Below are 10,492 nucleotides of genomic sequence, written 5' to 3' on the forward strand. Positions count from 1 at the left end.
GGCACTGTTCGAATCCGTTGTCAAGGAGCATGACAATTCCATCTCCAGTGCTGCTAAAGCAATTGAAGCCTCAACCTCCGCTTGTCAGAATGGTTCACTTGCAGTTGAAGCATCTACCAAGGATTGCAAGCAGGCGACCGCAAATGTCGAAAAACTAATTTCTGAGGCACATATATTTCTAGATTCTCTTCAAGCTGCTGCCAAGAAGAATACTGAAACAGTGAATGCTTCGGTTGATCATCTTACGCGTTCACTGGCAGCCGAAAAGAAACATCTCGAGGAAGCTCGCAAATCCATTCAGGCTGCTAACCAAGAGCTTCATACTTCGATCGATGCTCGGCTGACTCAACTTGAATCTGAGCTTGCTGTTGAAAACAAGATTATGGATGAGCTGGATAAGCGCACTTCACAACTTAAAATTCAGAATCTCAAGCTCAAGACAGCCAACCAGGAGATTCCAGACTTAAAAACCGAGCGAGAAATAATTAAGAGTTCGGTTGGTGATGTCCACTCTATTCTCCTCCACCTCCTGGATGCCCATGACTCCATTCTCACCATCTCAATTTGACGCCATTTGGCTGAGAAGTTGAGACCTGCTCTGGATGTTTTGAGCAAGATTGAAGGTGTTTCGGAGACTGTTGTCCCTCTGAAACAAGGGGGGATAAGGTTACTCAAGATAAGGTTACTCAGGGCAAAGGCCAACCTCATCTATCTCACAAACCGAAAGTCACTACTGAGCCGAAGGATAATGAAGCTTCGGGCAGTATGAAGGACAAGAGAAAGAAGAAAATTAGAGATGATGATGTAGATGAAAATGACAATGACAATGATACAGAAGGCAATGCTTCAAAAACTGAAAGTCTGAAAGTCAAGGCCACTTATCAAGAGATTCGGGAGAGGATTCAGAGAGAGAAGGAACTTCATGACAAGGAGTTGAAAGCGAACGAATTGCTAGAGCAAAAGAAGTCCATGTTTCCTGAATGGACTATGGAATCGCTTCTAAGAGAGGTAATCGATGCACCGAGCACTCATTGGATCGAACCGGTTTCTTCGTTTGGGCTTGAGAACTCCAAGGACTCACAGTTTGACATGCCCATCACCCGAAAGGCGTTCATTTTCCATTGTTTTGAGTCAAAGGCTGGCATTCCTTCCCCAGACCCGAAGGTCGATCGGGATTTGCTTGAGTATTATCTAGAGTTTGCTCAGCCACAATACCTGACCTGGAGTAATCAGAAAATCACAACGGTCAAGGTGTTGAAACCCACTTCGGCAGTGAAATTCATCAACATCAAATTCAAAGTGACCCGAGGCTCTGATAGCTCGGTTCATATGATTTCCCTTGTTGACCTGCCAAACCTGAATCCTCATGATTGGATACTTCTGAATAACATTTTGCTGACCAATCCACTGGAGTATCAGCCTATTATCGATCACATCAAGCGAATGCTCGTATGCTATATTCATGAAGTCGCGAAGATGGATCAGGAGATCGCTTCTGCCATTCATAAGAGAACCACTGTGAAGGCGATAGGAAGGGCAGGCGATGTGAATGCGATGATTAAGGGAAAAATTGATCCCAGGTTTCACACTGTCATGTTCATAAGGGGCGAAGGTCAAAAATGCATGTTCGCTCTAATTAACAAACACCTATTCTCCACCGCATGTTTGGAGCATGTTTTGGAGATTATTCATAGGTGTAATCAGAACAGTTAAGCTGATAAAAAGTTGTTTACTGATATGCTTCGATGGTATATTTTTTTTCGTCACATTCTTCTTGCCATCATTCCTAGGCTGTTCAAGGTTGTAAAGAAGACGAAAGTCACTCAGCCAAAGTAGTCTCTCGCCTCAATTGACGCAAAGGGGGAGATTGTTGGGTCTAAGTGTTGCGTCTTTGGGCTCGGTTAATAGCCCATTTTGTTTACCCGGTTTGCGCCTGTCCAACCGTGGATTACTATTAGGGTTAGCATATATATTGTGCATGCATGTATAGCTTTATGGTATCGGTTTTCATTAATTACTTTGCATTGTAACCCTAGCACACCTCTACAGTCGAAGTTATTCATCGAGCTCTTCTGAGGTGTGAGTTATTAATCATTCGACATCATTTGATCTATTCCTGTGTTCTTTACTTGATTGGTATTGTTTTTCTGCTTGGAATCTATCGATCTATAGCGTAATATTCTCATCAGGGTATAAATTTTTAGGGTTTTTATATTGTTTTGAAGATTGAAAAAAACCTATAAATTAGAATTGGATTTTTGTTGTTTTTAAAAAGTGTCGTTATTTAGTTTCTTAAATGTTGTAAAGATTGAGTAAATAATTTCTAGATTAGATTGTATCATCGATTTACTTTTATAGAATTAAAAGTGTTTATTAGTTTCTTCCTCTGACTTTTTACAAATGAAAATATATGACCATATTACGTATTAGTACTCTAAAAATCTGGGGGGTCATGGCCTCCCTTGGCCCCTTAAAGGTTCCGCCACTGTATGTATATATATATATATATATATATATATATATATATATATATATAGAAGTAGGTTCATTTAAAAACATGAATTAGTGTGAATACGTGAGGACGATTTACAACCAATCAAATTTTATCATTTTAAAAAATAATTAAATTTAATTTTAAGGGTAAACATGTCAATTTACAGAAAAGTCAAACAACTAATTAAAACAAATTGCCTGTAAATATGCTAATTGATCTTTCCATATTCCACAATTGAAACCCACGTATTATTAATTTCGTGTTATGAGTCTTAAAATCATCGTATGATTCATCGTTGAAACGATTTGATTATTCTGTTAATCCATATGGATTGTCATACAGTAGACGGTGGCCATGCTGATTTCAATTCAATGCAGGATGGAATAGATTATACTTATCATGAGAGTCCGTTCGATGAACAACAACATGGAACTGATCAAAATCCAGGTTTAATTTCATGGACTTTTTCTTAATTGTTAACTTCATTTTCTCTTATTCAGGTTGTATATTTTATGTTAATTCATCATCATTTTTTAAGGAGAAGATTGTGATATTTATGATAATATTGATGAAGATGCAAACGATTTACGTAATAATTCGATTGAAGACGAGGCATTGAGTGGATTTGATGATAATCAATCTAATGATAATCATCAACATGTGATTATTAATGGATAACAGTATTGGATTCCAAAGGTACCTGATGAAGTTAAGCCGAAAGTCAAAGGCCATTACAAGTCGTATGAAGATATAACATATATGTATTATAAGTACGCTCTTGCAGCAGGTTTTGATGTCAGAAAAACGACGAATAGGAAAAATGCGCAGGGTATTATTAGATTGAGATACCTTGTGTGTAACAGACAAGGTCTTCCTAATACAGGTCCTATTGATACATTGAACCCAATCAAATGTAAGATTCAAAGAAGGACTGATAGTCGAAGGACTGGATGCAATGCATGTATCAGATTTAGTATGATAAAAGGAAGGTCTACATGGTTGCTATATGAGTTTGTAGAGGAACATAATCATGAACTTATGTCTCAAGATAACATATTGTTTTCCCGATACCATAGACAACTTAATTCATGGCAGAAATCGTTCATTATCAGTCTTTCTAATCAGAATGTTGGTGCCACCGAAGCTCACAGGCTCTTTACTGCTATCAATGGTGGATACAACATTATTGGAGGCACAGTTGATGATTTTAAAATTTTGATGAGGGATCTTAATTGCTTCATAGGTGGAACTGATGCGCAAATGTTAGTCGATAAGATGACTAACAGAACAAAAAGTGTTCCTAATTTTTCATTCGACTTTAGAGTTGAAAATAAGCAACTCAACGTTATATTTTGGGCTGACGAGACCTCAAAGATAAATTATAAAGTGTTTGGTGATGTTGTCTCCTTTGATGCCACATTCCGAACGAACAGGTTATGTATATTTTATGTTTACGTTTTTTGTTTTAATTTTAATTTCTTAATCTTTTCAATGTAAATTTTACCACTTTTTAGGTATGACATGGTATTTGTTCCTTTCACCGGAATCGACAATCACAAAAAATGTGTTACTTTTGGTGCCAGATTGCTTAGCAAAGAGGATATTGACTCATACACATGGTTGTTGAAATCTTTTCTTAAAGCCTTTGGTAAACAACCAATATTGGTGTTATCTGACGAAGACCCAGCGATGAAAAGCGCTATAGCCAAGGTTTTCCCAGATTCAATTCATAGGTTGTGTATGTGGCACATCACTTCCAAATTACCATTGAAGGTTACAAGATTTTATTTAATAAGCTTTCAGTCAACATTGCATTCATTATGAATCATTGTTAGTTATATTATGAAAAGAACCATTGATAATACTTTTATATCTCTAACATATATTTCTACATTGAGTAATTGTATTTAATATTATTATACATTCAATAATATTACCTTTATATATTCTTGACTGATTCAATGATTGTGATTTTTAACACTTTGCAGATGTTCTCATTCTAAGGTATCATTGGATATTGTCAATGACGAGGAATTCAAGTTACAGTTCAACTCCTTGATTTGGATTTCTAAGCTTGAAGAGAAAGATTTCGAACAGGGATGGCAAGCACTATTGGATGAACATGATCTTAACGACAATACTTGGTTAAGGAGAATGTATAACTTGAGACATTCATGGATTCCTGCCTTTTTCAAAAGAGTCCCTATGTTAGGTCTCATGAGAACAACATCTCGTTCTGAGGGTCAGAACTCAGTCTTTCATAAAAACACTCATTATGGATCCACTTTAGTAAACTTTATGATTTCGTTTGAATCTGCCATGGAGAAGCAACGTTATACTCAATCCTCTTTGGACTTCAAAACAAAAGACAAATTCCCTAAAATGAGAACAAAATTTCCAATAGAGGAAAACACTTCTTTATTCTACACACGTAAAGTGTTTAGATAGGTTCACAATGAAATATACAGGTCAATGACAACATGTTTCTCGTTAAATCATAACATCGTTGACCATGTTCATGAGTTTCTGATAAAAGAATTTAGGCCACATGGATCTTCCACCTCGAATCGAGCTGAGTCGGATATCGACAGTGATGATGATGATGACAAATGGGATAAGATGCTAAGAGACTCTATATATACGGTATTATTTTAAACTCTTGTATCAGTTTTTAAACACACAAAATTTTGCATATATATGTAATTATTTTTGTATGCAGGTTAAATGTGACCAGAAAGAAGACACATTCATTTGTAGTTGTATGAATTTTGAAAAATTTGGGATTCTTTGTCGCCACATTTTTACTGCAATGAAAGCCTACAACATCCAATTCATACCAGCGAAGTATCTTCTAAGGCGGTGGCAGAAGGATATTATTCCACCTGAATTGTTACGACGATGTTTCCGGTATTCAGATTCTGATGAGAATATTCAAAAAGTAGCAATCGACATATTTTCAACGGTTGATAACTGTCTCTCTTCTTTGAGCACCAACAAAGAAAGACTTGAAGAGTATTATGAAGCACTTAAGGAATTGGAGAGCAAGTTTATCGCCAGCATTACTATCCATGAACGCCCAAACAAGTCAACGGACTTTGGAAATAGACTTGGTGTGTCGATACCCGCAGATGTTCAAATTCAAAACCCCACTGGAATTAGGAACAAAGGGTCTAGGACTAAAAAAAGGATTAAAGGTGCTCAAGAAATTGCAGTTCAAAAATCACGTTGTAAGTACTGTCGTAAGGGTAACGATCATGACTGGCGGAATTGTCCTTCAAGAAAGGAAGATGAGAAGAACAACATTTTTAAAGAACATCCTGGAATTTTAGTTTTTCATATTAATTTGTTTGGTTTGTTTACTTTATGGTAAAACAATTGTTACATTCTCAGTCAATTGTCATTTTTCAGTATTATGTTAGTATAATTTGTGTAGCCAATTTAGCATTTACTTTCAAACTGTGTTTATTAAGTGGCATTAAGTGGCATTGAAATATTTTTTAAAGCTTATACGTATACAACAATCAATACATTACACATGTCATTATTTGATTAATAAATTCATATTTAAAACTACAATTACTTCATAAAGTTAAGAGTATATGCACTTCTAAAAGATGTGTCTTTTTCATTACATACTTGTTTACATACGGAAAACATTACATTATTCTAAAATTTTATTTGACAATTATTCGATTCAGAAAGTATAAAATCAAAATTTATTACATGATTCTAAACAGAAATATGTTTAACTACTAACTTCATCTTCACTACAATCAATATATATCATCTCCGTTATACGTATTTATAAATTCATTAAACAGAAATACTCTATTTTCATACAGAAACCAATCATCATATGCACTTAAAAAAATATGTCTTATTCATTATATAAATGTTGATAATACCGCTTAATATATACTTCAACTTAAAATTATGATACATATTCAATTTTTAAGATACACATGAAGCTGTGTTAGATTACATAAAGTTGTGTTATATCATGTTTTAAAAAAAAAGTAATTACTAACCGCATGTATCTCATTTTAACATCCATATATTAACCAAAAATGTTAGTCTAATAGTTATTTAAGAAACATTTACATGATGCTTTATAGTATTTACAATATGCACCACAAACCCATACATTTAGAATGATATGAGTCATATTTCATATATTAATTGACCTTCGCTCAGTGTCATATACCATACATTACATATGTAAGATTGGCAAAATTTATGTTCACACTACTTATAATAACCATTTTTTCACATTAAATTATCCCAGCACATAGTTTTACTTAGAATACGTCCAACACATACAAATCCAAACAAAATTAGCATATTCCAAAAAACCAACATAACAAAACATTTCAAAGGTCATAAACGATCATCAACTTTTATAATACTAAAAAACAAGATTAAAAAAACACCATCTTCTTCACAAATCATTCTACTACACCACACCTGTGATTTCCTTCTTCTTTTCTTCAATCAGCTTCATCCTTTCAAACCTATCCATTTTTTTGATAGCTGCATAATGCTTCACAAATGTTTGCTTCATAACATTAAAATCTGACATCATCAACTTATCCAGATACTTATACCTTAACTGTCCCAAAATCTTTTCTTGAATTTTATTACCAACACATAGTCCACAATCCCATTATGTGTCGCTTCTCCCATGTATGTTTCCATGCGTCGCATAAGGAAAATTCCACAGTCAACGCCAACTATTTTCCTTTGACACTTCATTTTTATAACCACAACTTCTTTTTTAAGTAACACATTTGCTTTTTTGTGTTCAACACTATTCAGATAACGACAAAAGAAACTTTGATGCATGTCAAATTAAATAATAATTCATATTATAATAAACATATAACAACACTAATGACAATCTATATATGAAATTATTAGAAATACAACAAATCTAACCAGGATACGTGGTCTATTCCCATATGCAGACTCAATTGTCCCCGACCTCTTGATGTGATCAAATATATAAAATGCAACCCTTTTCAAGCAAAAACACACTAGGTAGTAATTGTCGTCAACAACAACTGGTATGAAAACCTACAGTTACACAATATCAACATCAGTTCAACATAAATGTGTAATACAAATCATGTTTAAATACTGTAAAATTTAATAATTCTATACCAAGTCCACCGTTTTCAAATCGGGTTTGTCCGATATGTCATTAATCACAGCTACAAACATAATTTTGAATTTATTGTACCTCAGCTCCTCATCTACAGCTTCATTAACCATGTACTCTGTCTGTTTGATGATAACAAAAAAACGACAATATTACAATTCATAGCGGAATATGACGTAGACCATACATATTATTATTAAAAACTTACAATCGTATCGCATGTGAAGTACATCCTAGAGTAAGAAGCCTCTGACTTCAGTTCCTCAGCTTTATTATGGAAAGCAGCCCACGTGTCTATTACATTTGTATGCACTTTTGTTCTCATAGCTAACGTATGTGCAGATTCCAAATGCATTCCATGACCTTCAATAGTTTCCCATATAATTTCACTGTAATTGTAACATAAAAAAATAACACTGTCACGACAATAAATAAAAATTCCATTTCTATTGACTCACATAAAATGTACATTCTTACCCTTTATCTTTTCCCCATACTATTATGCTTTGAGCCACAACGTTTTCATCATCTTTAACCGCCTCATCCACATCCGTAATCCGATCTACATATGGCGAACACACCAATTGTCCAAGTTTCCCCTTCCTTTTACCTTTTCCATTATTGAAGTCAACAAGATGCACCTTTTCACTTTACATAACATCTTTTCCATTTCGTTTCTTTAGTTTATCTTCCGCTACGAATTTTTTTGTATATCTAATTACTGCCTTACTTCCTTCATTATCATCCATATTTTTATCTTCGTCATTCAATTGTGTTATTCTCAAATCGAATGATGGTATGTCATCTTTGCAAAAATCCTTTTTCCTTCTCATGCTCCTTTCCACAATTTCATCAGACATATTCAGAAAACCAGGAGTCAGAACAACCGGACTATCCAATGATGTATTTCCTTTATATTCCAGAAAGAGTACTGAAGGTGAGTCGCACCCATCCACAACCTTTGTCTTCTCGTTATTCTCTACACTAGACTGAACATTGCATATTGGACTACTTCCTTTCACAAAATTACTTTGCTCAGAATTGACTGCAACTTTAACGGGCGTTTTCATTGTTGCTTCATTTGCTTCATTTTTTGGCGAGCTATTATCTCCATGTTCCACAGTCGTCGCATTAAAAAGTTGGCTCACCTTTCGTGACCACTCTTTTACCTCATCATCATTCCCATCATTTTCTAACCCCTTCTTAATTGCTTCCTCTATTTTTTTCTTATCGTCACAGATCCTACAATATAGCATTTCAATTGTTTCCACCCCTACCTGTCATTGTTATTAAAACAAGTTACACATTTTTCTTATGAATTATAATGTAATTTTTAAGCAAAATACATGACACAAATAATCAAATTACTTACCAGCTTATCCTGATCATCATTTACATCAATAAGATCCACTTCCCCATCTCCACGAAACTCCAATGTTCCAAATTTTCCCATTCGCAAACCATGCTCTTCCAACATTTCCAAATCCACCGAGTCAATCTGTTTTATCAATGGCCTTGATCTACGAATATTATAACCATTCAAAACTACTTTGTCTGCGTACGCAAGCTGTAACAACATAATTAATGAGTTATCAATTATTATTTCCATTACAGAATAAAAAATAGTACAAACGTAAATGCACATAATTACAATAACTTACCAGTAAGAGAGTGGCTGGACCTGTGTAATAACAGTTTGCGTCATTTGGCCTCCATTTGTATTTTTCCTTCTCCAAACATTCCACTATATACTTGCACCAATCAATCTTTTGAATATCTTCACACCTTGCTAATTTCTCCAGACAATTAATTCGGCTTGCCCCACTCATCTCTATCTCCGCAAACGTGTTTATGAATAATGCCAAGAAATTAAGCTTGAACATGTCATCCGCCACATCCGATTGTCTAATCCTCTTCACATAGTTTCCATTATTGAACTTTCCTCCTGGATATTGACTTTTCCATGCTTCAATCACCGAATCTATTTTATCGCATTCCACCAATTGGTTGTAGTCTAAACCTTCACTTGGCAAACCAAACATTTCTTCAACCGTTTTCTTTGTAATATTTATTCCCCCTTTCTTAGTCTTAATGGTCGCTGTTCTTGCTACGAATTTGTCCACCAAGTAGTAAGCCAATCTAGAAGGTATTGAATCTAACTTTATATTAAGGAACGCACCGAAACCCATTCGTCTCACCATTTCTTTCTGAGTGTACGACATTCCCTTCACCGCCATATACATTGATTTTGGGGACATACGACAACTTAGTTTTTGCAACTCTTTACTTGTGTCGTCCTTAACACCTACATCTTCATTTTCTACTACATTCTCTCTTTTCGATTTTCTCTTCTTCATTCCTTTCTTATTAGACTTATCCAAGTGGGATATTATTGGAAAAGGTGTCTTAAGCCCATAACTATAATTGGTCTGTACTTGACCCGATAGTAGAATGGTCCATTTGGGTTGCATTCATCAAAGCAATATGTTAGGAAGGATATTTGAGTAAGAGATTTATTATGATTTAGTAATATATTATAAGTATAACATATTAATTGAGAAATCATATTATTTAATTAGAATTGATCAAGAATTAATTTATGAATTAATTTAGTGATCAAAATAGAATAATTAAATTGATACGTATAGATTGGGCTAATGATCCATGATTGATTTTTGATGGGCTTATGGGTTAGTCCATGAAGTGGTTATCCAAATCAAATGGGTGGATCATAAGCTTTTGGGTATGGATTATGCAGCGGACGGCTAATACGTGGACGGTGAATAGTTTCCTATCGGCGATTAGGTTTCTTTTGGCCAATTTTTCCTTTCCGCCCGCGA

At 34.7% G+C, this 10,492-nt stretch overlaps 1 protein-coding gene across 1 annotated transcript; it reads left to right on the plus strand.

Annotated features, from left to right (window-relative positions):
* Nucleotides 1-765: 765 nt before the first annotated feature.
* Nucleotides 766-4,583, plus strand: LOC145130927 (protein FAR1-RELATED SEQUENCE 5-like). Its single transcript, XM_079065682.1, has 6 exons — nt 766-1,141; nt 2,837-2,941; nt 2,995-3,083; nt 3,176-3,927; nt 4,009-4,267; nt 4,483-4,583. The coding sequence occupies exons 1-6, from the start codon at nt 766-768 to the stop codon at nt 4,495-4,497; spliced, it is 1,596 nt and encodes a 531-aa protein (XP_078921808.1). The 3' UTR covers nt 4,498-4,583.
* Nucleotides 4,584-10,492: the final 5,909 nt, after the last annotated feature.

The sequence above is a fragment of the Lactuca virosa genome, chromosome 1, assembly GCF_052849685.1.
Source record: "Lactuca virosa cultivar CGN04683 chromosome 1, Lactuca_virosa_CGN04683_v6, whole genome shotgun sequence".
Taxonomy (NCBI): Eukaryota; Viridiplantae; Streptophyta; class Magnoliopsida; order Asterales; family Asteraceae; genus Lactuca; species Lactuca virosa.